A 16471-nucleotide genomic window follows, 5' to 3' on the forward strand; every position below is an offset into this window, starting at 1 on the left:
CCGGAATCCTTCGGGATTGGGCGGCCTATAAATAAAATCAAATTTACAAACTCTTAGCCACTGAGCCACTGCATCCCCTAAAAGAAGAATTAGGGGTGACATAATAGCAGTGTTCCAGTATTTGAGGGGCTGTCCCAAAGAGGGGGGGGGGTCAAATTATTCTCCAAAGCACCAGAGAGCAGGACACAAAACAATGGTTGGAAACTAATCAAGGGGAGAAGCAATCTGGAATTAAGGAGAAACTTGTGGGTGCTTCAACACCGGAGGTTTTTAAGAAGAGACTAGACAGCCACTTGTCTGAAATGGCATGCTTGAGCAGGAGGCTGGACTAGAAGACCTCCAAGATCCCTTCTAGCTCTTATTCATTCTATCCTAGCTCGGCCAGAAGCATTTTAAGAGTCCCCTGCCCGCCGCCCTTGACCGAGAGTGGCGAAAACTACGAAGCCCAGGGTCCTCTGCGGCTCTCTCGCCCTCCCTCTCCCCCCCCCCCCGCCAGAGCACGGGGAGGCGTGGTTGGCTCTTGGGTGGAAGCGGGCGGAGGGGCGGGGGGAGAAAGAAGGATGGGTACAAAGCCCGCTGGTTGCATCTGCCAGAAATTACTTTCGTCCTCGGCGGCTCGGGGAGGCGATCTTGGCGGGCGGGCGAGCGGTGCGTTTTTGCAAAGGGCGCCGATGCTGCTGCTGTTGCCGCCGCCGCCGGTGCATGGGACGCGGGGCTGCAGGTCCGCTCCGTAAGCCTTGCGCCCGATCCCCCGGGGGAGCAGGTTTGCCTTCCCCGCCGTGGCCGAGAGCCAGGAGCCCGGCTGCGTAGCGCCTTTCCTCCGCCCTGGAACTTTTCCCTGGCGTCTCGGCTTCCCCGCGCCTCTTTTGGATGCTTTTGCCAGCCTCTCCTCTTCTCTACCACCGGCCGCCGCCGGCGCTTTCTCCTCCCGGAGCGACAGCCTCCGCTGCTCCCGCCGCCGGGCTTGCTCCGCCCGAGGCAGCGCCATGCACACGGTGCAAAAGGACACTACCTTCACCAAGATCTTCGTCGGGGGGCTGCCCTACCACACCACCGACTCCTCGCTGAGGAAGTACTTCGAGGTCTTCGGGGACATCGACGAAGCCGTGGTCATTACCGACCGGCAGACGGGCAAATCCCGAGGATATGGTTTTGTAAGTGCGCGGGGCGGAGGGTGGATCGGCACATCGCTCACCGGGAGTCTTCCCCCCCCCCCCGGGTGTCCCCGGAGCCGTCGGGACCGGCACCGCAATCGCCAGACACTTGTAACAAAGGCTCCGGAGGAGCCTCGGACGACGTTACTGAGTCGCCTTTTCCCTGCCGGGTCCTGTACGGATGATTTGGGCTATATGACCCATCATTCCCAGCTGGGCATATCGGGCTCGCTCCCTTTTGCACATCTCTACCACCTGCCCTTGGGGTGTGTGTGGGGGGAGAGAAACAGTTGAAAGATTTGTCCAGAACATGGCAGAAAATGCGCATCTGAATCTCCTCTTCAGCTCCCCTCTGGCTTTAAGCAACCGCTTGCTCTATCTATCTATCTATCTATCTATCTATCTATCTATCTATCTATCTATCTATCTATCTATCTATCTATCTATCTATCTATCTATCTATCTATCTATCTATCTAATCTATCTAACTAACTAACTAACTAACTAACTAACTAACTATCATCTATGTATTTCTTCCTATTTATTTATTTATCTCATCAAGCATGAATTAGATAACAGACATAAGTATGAATATGGTTATGAATACATGAAATTGATAAAAATACATGGGGACAGTAGAACAGGGACGGTAGGCACATTGGTGTGCTTATGCACGCCCCTTACAGACCTCTTAGGAATGGGGTGAAGTCAACAGTAAACAGTCTGAGGTTAAAGTTTGGGGGGCTTGGGGAAAAAACCACAGAGTCAGCTACTTGGCTTTCCTGTTTACACAATTTGGGAAAACCTAACTCTTTTCTTCTTCTCCTTCTTCCATCCTGGATTGGAAACGAACGGCATTTTCATTGTGAAAGGCTTTTGCACAGCTCTGCTTAACTGAATCGTATTTTCAGCCTGATTAATGCTAACTTTGCTCAGTTTAGCTGTGGCTTAGTGGTGCGTTTCTTTGTGGCTTAGTTTTGTGAAACTACCTTACCTAGTTATAACATCTAAGATGTTATAATGAATTCAGACAGTGAATGAAATCTGTACAGGTAGTCCTCAACTTACAACTGCAATTGGGCCCAAAATTTATGTTGCTAATTGAGATGTGTTAAGTGAGTTTTGTCCCATGGTAAGACTTTTCTCGCCACATTTGTTAAGTGAATCGCTGCAGTTGTTAAATTAGTAACACCGTTGTTAAGTGAATCTGGTTTCCCATCGGCTTTGCTTGTCAGAAGGTCGTAAAAGGGGAATCACATGACCCCAGGACACTGCAACCGTCATAAATATGAGTTAGTTGTCAAGCATCCAAATGTAAATCACGTGACCATGGGGATGCTACAACGATCGTAACTGTGAGAAACGGTCATAAGTAGTCACATTTTTTCAGTGCCATTGTATTTTCGAATGGTCCCTAAACAAACTGTTGTAAGTCGAAGACTACCTTCACTTAGATTAAACGTGTGGTCTGAACATGGACTCATTCCAGTTCATGTTTGTGCGCCCCGACTGGATTGTGTTTCTTGTTCTGAACTTTAAGCAGATAGGAAGCAACTAGGGAGGGAGGAATGGAATGTAAAACATGAGAAGGAATACATTGTGCATTAAGCATCCCCAGAGCTGCAACCATCCTTTTCAAGTTTTCTGAAACGGATTGAGATGTGTCTCTAGGGAATGAGTTTCAGAAGTGCCTGTGGTTGGCATAACAGAGGTAAGATGAATCATTGATGCCGGGTGGGAGGAGAGAAGTGGTGAAGATAGTTGGCTGCCAATTTTAAACAGAATAGAAAGTGAACAGTTGGGTTCAGCGATTGCTGTTCTGGAAGATTCTTTGGAGATCAGAAGCAGCTCCCTAGATCTAACGAGTTGAGTTCAAAAAGGCCGTTTATAGTCTCACCAGGTTCCATTTAATTGTAGATCAGGATTATTGTCCACAATAATACAAAAGAGACTTAGAATAGAATAGAATAGAATAGAATAACAGAGTTGGAAGGGACCTTGGAGGTCTTCTAGTTCAACCACCTGCTTAAGGAAACCCTACACCACTTCAGATAAATGGTTATCCAACACCTTCTTAAAAACTTCCCACTGTTGGAGCATTCACAACTTCTGGAGGGAAGTTGTTCCACTGATTAATTGTTCTAACTATTAGGGAATTTCTCCTCAGTTCTAAGTTGCTTCTTTCCTTGATTAGTTTCCACCCATTGCTTCTTGTTCTACCCTCAGGTGTTTTGGAGAATAGTTTAACTCCCTCTTCTTTGTGGCAGCCCCTGAGATATTGGAACACTGCTATCATGTCTCCCCTAGTCCTTCTTTTCATTTAACTAGAATGAAAAGAACTTAATGACAGCGTAGGGCAGTTTGCTGGTCTAGTAAGTTTCTGAATAAATAGGTATAGTTGGCTCATTGCTGTATCATCTACTATCTGTATAAGCAGCCTTTAGAGCATGGTCTGTCTTCTGTCGAGAAGTTGTCTTCTGAAATATAGAAATTTCTTCTAATGTTTCCAGATAGCAACTGAACTCATTTTGCAGAACCTTGGAATGATGGATCGATGGGCCTTAAAACTGGACAAAGAGATGGGATAACACCAAATGTGGATTCTTTACAATGCTATTCTCTTGGAAATTGGTACATTCTTTGTCTTGAAAACTAGAGATATGACTGCAAATTGGTGGTTGCTTTCCCTGATCTCTGAACAATTGAAAGACCTGTGTTTGTGAGACAGGATGACTTTATATCCTCCTTGATGCAGTTGTACTCCAGTTTTGTAAACATTGGTGGTGTCGTTCTTCCATATCTCACAACTGTCCATTCTAAGCCAGGAAGTTTTTGGGATACAACATTATACTGAAGATAGGTTCCTTGCCTATCTTACCATTTTCCACTACCATTTCAAAAAAAATTACAGGATAGGAAACAAAAACTGTCTCCGAAGTGAGTTGCGTATAATTCAAAATGGACGAGAGATTGGATGGCAACTGCTTATATATTACTGTTCTATCTCTACATTGTTGAACTTCCAAGGAATTAATATCAGGAAAGTATTTTAGATACTATGGTGAGTGGGAAACTCTGTATGCCGTGAGATGTTAATTCGGGGATGGAGATATGCCTGTTCTTTCAAGTAATAAGGAAATACAGGAAATCTTACTTGAATAAAGTTTGTTTGGGAGCTACAGAGATACTCCTATTGCTGCTTTCTCGGATATATTTTCACCTTTTTGAAAAATCTACAGCTTGGAGATTCCTACCCAAGTACTATCTGACTCTCCTTAGCTTTTTGATGTTGGCCAAAATAGCAAGATATTCTCACCTTCTTGTTGTTAGATGGGTCGTGTTTGACCCATCGCGACCCCATGGACAACTTTCCTCTAGGACTTCCTGTCCTCTATCATCCTCTGGAATCCATTTAAGCTCACGCCTACTCCTTCGATGACTCCAGCCAGTCACCTCATTCTCTGTTGTCCCTTCTTTTGCCTTTAATCTTCCCAGCATTAGGTTCTTCTCCAGTGAGTCCTTCCTTCTCATTAGATGGACAAAGTATTTGAGTTTCATCTTCAGGATCTGGCCTTCTAAAGAGCAGTCAGGGTTGATCTCCTCTAGGACTGACCGGTTTGATCGCCTGGTCATCCAAGGGACTCGCAGGAGTCTTCTCCAGCACCAGAATTCAAAGGCCTCAATTCTTTGGCGCTCAGCCTTTCTTATGGTCCAACTTTCACAGCCATATGTTGCAATTGGGAAAACCATTTGCAATGTATGGCTGTGAAAGTTGGACCATAAGAAAGGCTCAGCGCCATAGAATTCTCACCTAGCTGAACAATAAGAAGAATGGACACTTAATAGTATTAGAACAAAAGTTTCTATTGGAGATTTTTCTCCTTTTCTCCCTGGGAAGAAGGAAACAAAAATAGCCAACCATCAGAAGGGAGGAAGATGCTAAATCTGATTATTGGAGAAGGGAGGAAATGTAGGAAACCATGAACAGCCAGTAACAAAGGTTGGCTACAGAGGAAGGAACATATAACATATTTCAGTTTGATTCCAAAGAAACAGTAACAATGGAAATTGTTGACAATTTTTCGATAATTAAAGCATGACTAAGGAAGCACTGAGATATCATAAAATCAATTTGCAGATTAAAATGCATCATAAGAGAGGCACAAACACATGCAGAACACGTTTAAGCTCTTTTTTCCCCTTAAATGCACTATGTAAAACAATTGCAGTCAGCCAACACAAATACTGTCACTTGCTTTTGATCCAATCCAGGGCAGCAGTATGAAATCTGTTAATGGGTTTAACTATATAGAGAAACTGAATGAAAAGTAGTCATATTACAAACATCGGCCTCTAGTATCTTTATGCCTCTGGATTTCCTCTAAGCATTCCTAGAAAAAAAATTAAAAGTTAGGTTTTCTTTGCCCTGTGATTACTTTGGAAGGGTGCCATGTAGCAAATTCTCTTTACTCTCTAATCGTACGTTGATCTTTTTTGCCAAGCAAAGATCAATGTAAGATTAGATAGTAAAGAGAGTGCCAAGGAGTAATTTTGGCAGTCTACCTTCCTGGTAAATCAGTGTTTTGTGACTAGATATGTCCACCTTGATATTCATGTTTTAAACAGGCAGCCCCCACTCCCTGCAGCAGCCATTTTATGAGCACACCTGTGACATTCCCTCAAACTTCCAAATCTGCCTACAGAAATGGTCACGAAGTCTACCCTTTCCTTCCTCCTTGATCAGCTGTAAGTTATAACTTCTTCCTCAACATAATGATACATCAGATATTATATGATATTACTGTCATTATGTTGTTATTGTTAGTCATGAAGTCGTGTCTGACCCATCACTACCCCATGGACAACGTTCCTCCAGGCCTTCTTGTCCTCCACCATTCCCGGGAGTCCATTTAAGCTTGTGCCTACTCATTCAGTAACTCCAGCCAGCCACCTCATTCTTTGTCATCCCCTTCTTCTTTTGCCCTCAATCTTTCCCAGCATTAGGCTCTTCTCTAGTGAATCCTTCCTTCTCATTAGGTGGCCAAAGTTTTTGAGTTTCATCTTTAGGATCTACCCTTCTAAAGAGCAGTCAGGGTTGATCTCCTCTAGGACTGACCGGTTTGATCACCTTGCAGTCCAAGGGACTCGCAGGAGTCTTCTCCGGCACCAGAGTTCAAAGGCCTCAATTCTTTGGTCTCAGCCTTTCTTATGGTCCAACTTTCACAGCCATACATTGAAACTGGGAAAACCATAGCCTTGACTATACACACTTTTGTTGGCAGGGTGATGTCTCTGCTTTTTAGTATGCTGTCTAGATTTGCCATAGCTTTCCTCCCCAGGAGCAAGCGTCTTTTAATTTCTTGGCTCTAGTCCCCATGTGCGGTGATCTTGGAGCCCAGGAAAATAAAATGAATATATTTCCACATAATTATTAGCAGTGACCAACCTTTAACTTACCTTACCCTAACCTTCCCCCTCCCCCCCCCCCCCGACTTCCCAGAACCAATACAGGGTATAAATCTTTAACAAAAACATTTTAAAATAAACTTTAAAAAAATAATATCATCTTCCATTTGAGCTTTAACTCCTCCTTGCTAGGCTAGCTCTAAACAAATTATATCATTCCTTGTTTCTTTAGTCATAAGCTATCTGAAATTTCTTAGTCCCATATTTTGAGTATAGTCAATCCATCTTCTCCACTCCAGTTTATATATCTCGTTTGAATGGTCCTTGAGATATGCAGATATTTTAGCCATCTCAGCTAGGTTTGTTACTTTCAATGTCCATTCTTGAATAGTACCTTTATTGTGAGTATTGTAGCCAAAGGCCAAGCAAAACAGTGTCTTGTCGATAGAATTGCTGGAATGTGGAATACAAGAATTAAATTCTCCAAAACATGGAGCTTGATAGGAGATCTAAATTTTTCAGTGATGCTAAATACACTGACTGCTGGCTGAGTTTCTGGGGAAAAACTCAAAAGCATGAAGGCATGAAATGTGTGATGACATGGAATATCCTAGGATAGAACAACAATGTTTTGCAAGCAGCACTTGCAAAGAATGTGCTCCACTATGCTGTGTTGTGACTGTCCCTGGAATCTTTTTATACAGCAAATTCTCTCAGCCAGTCATTGGTGTCAAAGGTCAAGAGACTGGTTCTTCCATGCATGAGGAGGGTACAAATTGTGGTGATGTATTATCCCAGGTTCAGAAATAGCACATCTGTAGGCATGAGTCGTTTGAAACGTGCAGAAGGGGACAAAATGTAGCTCGGATGCTGCTCTTGGGCTTCTCAGAGAGTTGTTATTACTGGAAAGAAGGTGTAGTTAGAAGAGCCTCATTCAAGGAAGCATGCTGAATTAGGAAGGTAGAGCAGACTGCAACATCCTTGTTGACCACTGCCCCATGCTGTTCTATATTTTCTCTGTGGACCTTGTCCACATAGTATGCAACCTGGTCAAATGTCCTAGTTCTGCAGCTTATAGCCCCAGTAACTGGGTCAAAAGTTGATATAGTGCAGGGCAGTGGTGGGATTCAAAAATTCTACTACCGGTTTTGTGGGCGTGGCTTGGTGGGCCTGGCAGGGAGAGGATACTGTAAAATCTCCATTCCTTCCCAACTCCAAGGGAAGGTTACTACAAAATCCCCATTCCCTCCTGATCAGCTGGGACTCGGGAGGCAGAGAATAGAGGGGGGCGGGGACAATTAGAGTTCTCCGAACTACTCAAAATTTCTGCTACAAGTTCTCCAGAACTGGTCAGAACCTGCTGAATACCACCTCTGGTGCAGGGGTGTCAAATTTAAGGCCCATGGGCTGGATCCGGCCCGCAATGTGGTCAGATCCAGCCCACGGGACTGTCCTGGTCTACCTAATGCAAAGAGGAAAGATCAGACCAGTATGGCTTCGGCCCAGTCTACCCAATGCAAAGAGGAAACATGCCAGCAGTTTGGGGAGTGGTGTCAAGCTGGCCACGCCCACCAAGTTGGCCACACCAACCACCACCCCCAAGTCAACCACAGCCTTGATGCCCCCCAGTGAAATTGAGTTTGACACCCAATGTAATGGGACTAAAGAGCCCTCATCTGTTTTATTCAGGAAATTCCTGCTCACCTATCCAATGTTGTGCTTGTTCATTATCGGCAAAATTTTATTACTGCTCATGAAACAGCCCCTTCCCAACAGGCATGGCTTGACCATGACCGTTGAGTGAATCGGTGCTTGAGAGAAGGTGGCCCCTGGCTGATCTCTGTTTTTAACAGAAAGTTCAGTAACAGAAAAGCTCCTTTGTGTTCAGCCAGTACATATTGCCAACTCTTTTTCTTATCGCAGTGTTTTTCAACCTTGGCAACTTTTAAGATGCGTAGACTTCAACTCCCAGGATTCCCCAGCCAGCATGCTGTCTTAGCAGAATGTCTCGATAAGGGCTGGAAAATAGCCCACTTTTGATCAAGCAATAATGTTCACACAATGTAACTGACCAGATGAATGTAGCTTCTCCCTTACAAACTCAAGGCTGTTGGGGAATTAAAATAAACTCTCTCCCACCCCACTGCTGACTGAGGTTCGGTGATTGTGTGACTCATCCTGCAACTGATTTGATTTAAGTGTGTTGTGCAGAGAAAGCCAGTTTGCTCAAAAAGGAACTCACACACACACACCCCTTCTTAAAGATGCTGGGGATTGCAGCTAAAGGCTTTTTGTACACTTCATCCCTTTCTCTTGTTCTGGTTGTTTTCTTAAAACTCCCGACTTTAAAAAAAAAAAGACTGTGAAGAGGAAATCTGTTGTTAAGAGCAACAGGTGAGGCTCAGTTTCCTGACCAGCAAATGAACTCTTACCTCACCCCATGCAACTGTAAAGTTCCAACGAATAAAGTTTCACTTTCTTGTCTTGCTGGGGGAAACTGGAATGAATAATGAAGCCATTTGCTGTTCTTCAAACCCACCCAGTGGAGGATACTTAATCTACTACAATGGGGGAGGGATGTGTGCTCCGAGTCTGTGTTGACTCCTAGTGACTTTCCTGGGCCACTATTCTTGGCAAGATTTTTAGCAGTGATTTTCCCTTCCTGTCTTCTTTGTGAGGCTGAGAGAGGGGGACTGAGTAAGGTCATCCAGCTGGCTTTGTCCCTAAGGTGGGACTAGAACTCACAGTCTCCTGGTTTCAAATTTTGTGTCTTAACTATTACACCAAATTGGCTGCCCTACCTAAATAGCACTAGCAATAGCTCTTAGACTTATATACTACTTTACAGTGCTTTACAGCCCTCTTTAAGCATTTTACAGTGTCAGCATATTGTCCCCATCAATCTGGATCCTCATTTTAACCGACCTAAGAAGGATGGAAGGCTGAGTCAACCTTGAGCCAGTCAGGATTGAACTCCTGGTAATGAGCAGGGTCAGCACTCCATACTGCATCCTAACCACTGGCCCACCAGGGCTCTTCTAACCATCAGTGTTTTATTGATACAACTTGCATTTCAACAAGTGCTTATGTCTTGTTCCTGCAGGACTAGCCATAAATCATGGTTTATAAATGTAATGGTTAAGTTATCCATTGTGCTTAGCTCAGATCAGTGATGCACACATTAGAGCAGTGGTTCCCAAACTTGGCAACTTTAAGACTTGTGGACTTCAACTCCCAGAATTCTCCAGCCAGCAGCTGGAACCCAGGCATCATATTGTGCTTTAAATGTCCTTTTTAAATTCCAGTTTTAGGAGCAGGCCAGATGGTTTTACCTTCCAATGTATTCAAATTTGATTTGGGTTTCTCAAAAACAATTTTTACCAGACTTCCCTTATTTTCCTGTCAAAATCTTTATTTGTTGTTAGTTGTGAAATCGTGTCTGACCCATCGCGACCTTCAGGCCTTCCTGTCCTCTACCATCCCCCGGAGTCCATTTAAACTCACACCGACTGTTTCAGTGACTCCATCCAGCCACCTCATTCTCTGCCATCCCCTTCTTCTTTTGCCCTCAGTCTTTCCCAGCATGAGGCCCTTCTCCAGTGAGTCCGTCCTTCTCATTAGGTGGCCAAAGTATTTGAGTTTCATCTTCAGGATCTGGCCTTCTAAAGAGCAATCAGGGTTGATCTCCTCTAGGACCGACCAGTTTGATCACCTTGCAATCCAAGGGACTTGCAGGAGTCTTCTCCAGCACCAGAGTTCATAGGCCTCAATTCTTTATTTAGCATATTATAATAATCTTATAGAACATAGTAGTATATCCACAGACTATTTGACAAAATAACCTGTAACATTCTGTTAGCAAGCCAGTTAAATTGTGGGCTGAACGGCTTAGTCCTGGGGTGTCAAACTCACATCATCACAGCAGCGTCACCTGATATATTGCGACTTTTCTCCCCTTTGCTTAACTGGGTGTGTGACACAACTGACCCGTAGGCTGGAGGTTGACAGCCCTGGCTTAACCAATAAAGGGATATATACTTGGCTTTAAATGCATATTCAGAGAGAACTCATAAATGGTTCCTCATCAAACCGGACTATAATATTAACTAATGTCACAAGATACTAATCAGGTTTCACTCTTATTTAGCTTTTTCAGATCAGCCAAATCAGGCTCAAAATAAGCTTTTAAGATATATCTGAATTGTTTTAGTAAATCATAGTTTAGCCACCATAGTTTAAGGTTTGAAAATTATTTTGAGCTGAGTAATAAATTACGCTGGGCAGACCACAATATAGGTGGTTCTCAATTTAGGGCCGTTACTGAGCCCAGAATTACTGGCAATAAGTCATTGTGAGCATAAGTCAAAACATCACATGAATGGATCCATTTTTTTTGACATTTTTTGGTGATGGTTAAGCAAATGCCATAGTCGTTAAGTGATTCAGTTTTACATAATGGGCGTTTATTGTTGGAAACTAGAAAAAAATGCCAGAAACCAACCTGCTATCATGTCATCCCTAATTTGTCTTTTCTCTAGACTAGCCAAACCCAAATCAACCGTTCTTCATGTGTTTTAGTTTCCAGGCCTTTGATGATCTTAGTTGCTCTTCTCTGTACTTTCAATATCTTGTCTGTAGTGTGGTGACCAGAATTGGTTGCAATATTCCAGGTGTGGTGTTACTGGAGTTTTATAAAGTGGTACTAATACTTCACGTGATTTTGATCCTATGCCTCTGTTTATACAACCCAGGGTTGTATTTAGCTTTTTTGGCTGCTGCCGCACACTGCTGGTTCGTATTGAAGTGATCATCCATTAGGACTCCAAGGCCCCTCTCGCAGTTACTGTTTTTGAGCCAGGTCTCGCCTAATCTGCACTTACACCTTTGTTTTTTCCTGCCTACATGTAAAACTTCGCTTTTCTCCACATTGAAATTCATTTTGTTGGATAGGGCCCATTGTTCAAGTCTGTCAAGATCTTTTTGGATCCTGAACTTGTCTTCTGGGGTGTTGGCCAGGGGTGGGATTCAGCCGGTTTGGAATGTTTTGAGCGAACCGGATGTTAATTTTACATCTCGTTCGCCAAACTGGTAGTTGCAAGGACTAGCTGGCTCTGCCCCTTCTAGGAGTCTCCACGCGGCCCATTCATGATGGCAGGTAAACTGGGGCCCACACAGAGGCTCTGGGAGGGGGAAAAACAGGCCTCCCAGAACTTCCGGAAGTCCAGAAATGGGCCTGTTTCCGGCCTCCAGAGCCCAGGGAAGGCTATTTTCGCCCTCCCGGAGACTCGAGGAAAGCCTCCGGAGCCTGGGGAGGGCAAAAATGTTCCCCCCCATGATACAGGAGGCCACACAGCAAGCGGGCAGAGAACCAGTTGCTAACATTTTTTAATCCCACCCCTGGTGTTGGCTTATTCCTCCCAGATGATTACTGATAAACAGTGTCCAAACCAAGCCAATATTTACATGCATGGAGGATAATCAGGTTAAGATATTTTTTTAAAAAAAAATGCCAAAGTGAGATGGGTATATGAAGACCTCTCTGGTTACAATACTGTAGTCTGTCAAAATGGACGGTTGTGTCGCCTGTCTTTGATCTTTGCATGGTTTTTGAAATTGACTCATTGCCATGACACTTACAGTTAACAGACAAGTATGGGTCTTATCTACAAAATTTTATCAGGGACGATCTGTGGAGGTCTGAAAAAAATCAGGGTGGTGGGTATAATAATGGGCCAGGTCTTTGATCATGCAGTAGCACCCATCACCTTGGCTTTAATTTGCTTTTTATTATGTCATGTATGACTGTATAATTTACAAGAATACCTACCAAGCATACCCAGAGACAAGTCCTGTGGGCTCTCTGATTCCATCTTATTTGATGGGAGCTACACCTGTGCCATGCTAACGCCGTATGTGGGGGAAAATGTAAATTTTGCATTTATCTAACATAATACCGGTTATGCTTTTAATTTTAAGGTTTGCTTTTCTTTACATCTTATTTTTAATTGTTGCATCCATCCCTTGTCCCATCCATTGGGAGGGAAGCTGTGCTGCGCCTTTCTAAAACAAAATCTGTGCTTGATCTGCATTTCTACAAAGGGAAATTGTCTGCTTCTTTCCAGGTCACCATGACTGACAGAGCTGCAGCTGAAAGAGCCTGCAAAGATCCCAACCCCATCATTGATGGGCGGAAAGCAAACGTCAACCTAGCCTATCTGGGAGCAAAGCCAAGGAGTATTCAAACTGGTGAGGCCAACAGCTCTTCTCTTACTGTCACTTAAGTTATTTCACCTTCCATGCCAGCGTTTCTCAACCTTGGCAGCTTTAAGATGGGTGAACTTCAAGTCCCAGAACTCCCCATCTTAAAGCCTGCCAAACCTGAGAAACACTGTTTTATATGGACTTCTGTAGAGATAATCCAGTATAGAGCTCTAACCTGCTTTTCTCAAAAGGCACCTGGGCTTTCTGGGGTTTTTTCTTTGAAGACGTTTTGCTTCTCATCCAAGAAGCTTCTTCAGCTCTGACTTGGATGGTGGGGAATGGATTTATATTTCTTGCAGACAGCTGGTCATTTGCATTCTTTCAGAGAGTCGTTGAGGCCGCTTGGAGGTTTATCTGTGTCCTCAGGGTCACCTGAGTAGTGCAAATGGGTGTGGAGCCTTCTTGGAATTGCTGAACAGACTGGAGATAGATGATGCCATATCCCTTCCCCTCTGTTGAGAGAGGGCTGTTCAATTTTATTCCACCCTCATGCTTTATGCAGCGTTCAAGTAAATCCTGCAGTCTTTTCTTACTTGTTTTCTACTGCCACGCTTGCCGTATCCAAAGCCACAAACCGACTCCCTGGCTATCAGTGGAGGTGCTATTATGCAGCAGAAGCCCCAATAAATAGCCACAGATTAGGTTCAGACATTGCACTAAGCCATTGTTTCTCAACCCCAGCAGCTTTAAGCCATGTGGCCTTCCTAGAATTCCCCACCAGTATAGCAATAGCTCTTAGACTTATATACCACTTTACAGGGCTTTACAGATCTCCCTAAGTGGTTTTTATCGCCCCCCAACAATCTGGGTTCTCATTTTACCTACCTTAGAAGGATGGAAGGCTGAGTCAAACTTGAGCCTGGTGAGATTTGAACTGCCAAATTGCAGTCAGCCAGCAGTCAGCAGAAGTAGCCTGCAGCACTGCACTCTAACCACTGCGCCACCATGGCTCATTGGTATGTGTTCAATACAGCTTAAAAGTTGCTGAGGTGGGAAACTCTGCACTAAGTCCGAGGGCTCCATCCCCCAGGTCATGGACCGATACTGGTCCATGGCTTGTTAGGAATTGGGCTGCAGAGGTCGAGGTGAGCAGTGAGCGAACAAGTGACAGTTCATCTGTATTTGCTGCCATTCCCCAGTGCTAGCATCACCGCTTTGGCTCCACTTCAGATCAACAGGCTAGATCCTTATAGAAGCGTGAATCCTACTGTTAACTGTGCATACTAAGGAAATAGGTCGGGTCCTCCCCGCTCCCTGGTTCTCCTCCCCCTCCGCCCTCCCTGATCCATGGAAAAATTGTCTTCCACAATACCAGTCACAAGTGCCAGAAAAGTTGGGACTGCTACACTAAATCATTATGGAGTTTCCCTGTTTTCTGGCCTAGCTTTATTGATTTATTCAAATATTTATAACCTGTCATTCTGTGTAAGAAGTTTTAAAGTGATGTACCAGATGATTCAAATGCAACCTTTATCTGCAACCATAATTTGCCAAATATAGCCTATATAATTGAAAGATGTATTTAGTTTGTATTATTAACCATGCTTATTGTGGGTTGTTCAATAAGCATGGTTAATAATCTTCGTTTAGTGTTTTGCATTACTGAGTGGGTCTACACCCTGTTCTAAACCATGGCTTAAGCAATCCAAAGCAGCTGGATGTGTATATACATACCTATTGTACTGTTCCTTTAGGGCAGGGCTCTTAAACATGCGGGCCATGGACCAGATGTGTCACATGCTGGCCACACCCACACCCAGTTTAGTGAAGGGGGGGAAGTCCCGATATGTCACATGACGCTGCCATGACAATGAGAGTTTGACACCCCTGCTTTAGGGGATAAGTAACATTATTCCATGCACAGGGGGAAAGTAATAAAACAACAGAAATTAAAGATAAAAATAAAGGAAAAAGTAACCAAATCTAAATTATACCTTTATATTTTTCTATTCTTGCAAGCCATCCTTATACCCCTCACATGTATATTGATTCAAACATTCGCTTTTGTTCCTCAAATGCCTCACTTCTATGTTTTTGAGGATCTCAGCAGCTCCATCCCATTACACAAGTTTCTCCATCTTCCCTTTCATCTTGACTCATTAATTCTTCATACGCTTGTTTTGCAATTGGATTCTTAGAGGACCTGACCTGGAGCACTCACATTGCAGCACTGGTCAAAAGGGCCCAGCAGAGATTATACTACTTGAGACTTCTCAGGAAACATGAAACACTGCTGGTGACCTTCTACTGCTGCACCATAGAGAGTATTTTAACTTACTGCACCTATGTATGGTTTGGCAATTGCACAGTGGCAGATAGGACAGCGCTCCAGAGGGTTAACATCATTGCCCAGAGAATCATTGGTTGCCCTTTCCCCTCTTTGGAAGAGTTTTATAGCTCCCGCTGCTTTAAGAACGTTCAAAACATTCTTAAAGATCCATCTCATCCCGGGCACCCTTTTTTTTTTTTAACTATTACCATCTAGCAGACGGTACAGGACAATAAAAACAAGGACAAACAGGCTGAAAAACAGCTTCTATTCCAGGGCTGTAACCATATTGAATTCTACTTTATAGTTCAATATTAATGCAATATCAGGTTTTCAATTTCAATTATATAGCATGTGACGGATGTGTGTTTGTGTTTTTATTTTTTCAGTTAAAATGTACACCGAAGATGGCATTTAATTTCATTGTACAATGTGCAGTGACAATAAAGTAAACTAAACTATGCATTTTTTCCTGCAATGCCACATTTCATGCCCTTCATGACGAGACATATGCAATAGTCCATTGGCTTGTAAGATAGACTGGAGGTTAGAGATTCTAGCATGCTCGGGATAAAACTGAACATTGTTTTCACTTGTGCAACTTGCACTTGTTCACCATCCAGAGTCACTGGATTGAGATGGGCAGCTATAGAGATGAAGTTTAAATAAAATACTTCGCAAAATCAACATGTGCTGTCCTTACAGTTAGTAGGGAATGTTGCCTGATGTAAGGAATGAAGCTGGCATGGCTTGAGAAACATTTCTCAGATGATAACAGAAGACCAGGAGCTTCCAAGCAATCAAGAGAATAGGCAGTATCTATTGAAACATAAAGTTTGGTGTGAAAAACCTAGAATTTTAATCCAGGAGCATAAGATGTATATATATTTATTGATTTCTGAGTCCTGAACATATATTTTGTTTATATGTGACTTTCTTCTTATTGAAAAAAAAGAAGAAGCTAGTTCAATCAAACCATCTTAATGCTGAGTAAATTGTTTTCTGAATAAGGTGTAATCTATCTGGAGAGCTGAGTTTTATTGTTGAGTCTGACATGAAGCTTAATAGAGACAGGACAATGATTAAGGATACATATCTTTTTCTCTGTTTTTCTATGAACGTTATATGAAAGCTACCAAAATCATGATGGGGAAACAAGAAAAATGTTCACAAAACCAATGTCTGGAATTTATACTTAAATAGCAAAGCTAGGTAGCCTTTTGTAGCAGATGACCAGAGTCCGATGGTAGAACAGGGTGCGAATGTTCCCTTTTTCATTTTTGTCCAAACTTTATCCTTTTTTTGTTTGCCTCAATCAGAATTGGTTGTGCCATCCAAAATGGGCACATTTGAAGCCAAGCAGAAATTGGAATTAATCCAT

At 43.4% G+C, this 16471-nt stretch overlaps 1 protein-coding gene across 1 annotated transcript in view; it reads left to right on the plus strand.

Annotated features, from left to right (window-relative positions):
• Window positions 1–554: 554 nt before the first annotated feature.
• Window positions 555–16471, plus strand: part of RBM38 (RNA binding motif protein 38) — a 49347-nt gene continuing 33430 nt past the window's right edge. The window contains exons 1-2 of the mRNA XM_032217266.1: window positions 555–1154; window positions 12683–12806. Of these exons, the coding sequence (XP_032073157.1) occupies window positions 987–1154; window positions 12683–12806 (292 nt within the window). The 5' untranslated portion in view covers window positions 555–986. The remainder of the gene's footprint in view (window positions 1155–12682; window positions 12807–16471) is intronic.

The sequence above is a fragment of the Thamnophis elegans genome, chromosome 5 (genome assembly GCF_009769535.1).
Source record: "Thamnophis elegans isolate rThaEle1 chromosome 5, rThaEle1.pri, whole genome shotgun sequence".
Lineage (NCBI taxonomy): Eukaryota > Metazoa > Chordata > Lepidosauria > Squamata > Colubridae > Thamnophis > Thamnophis elegans.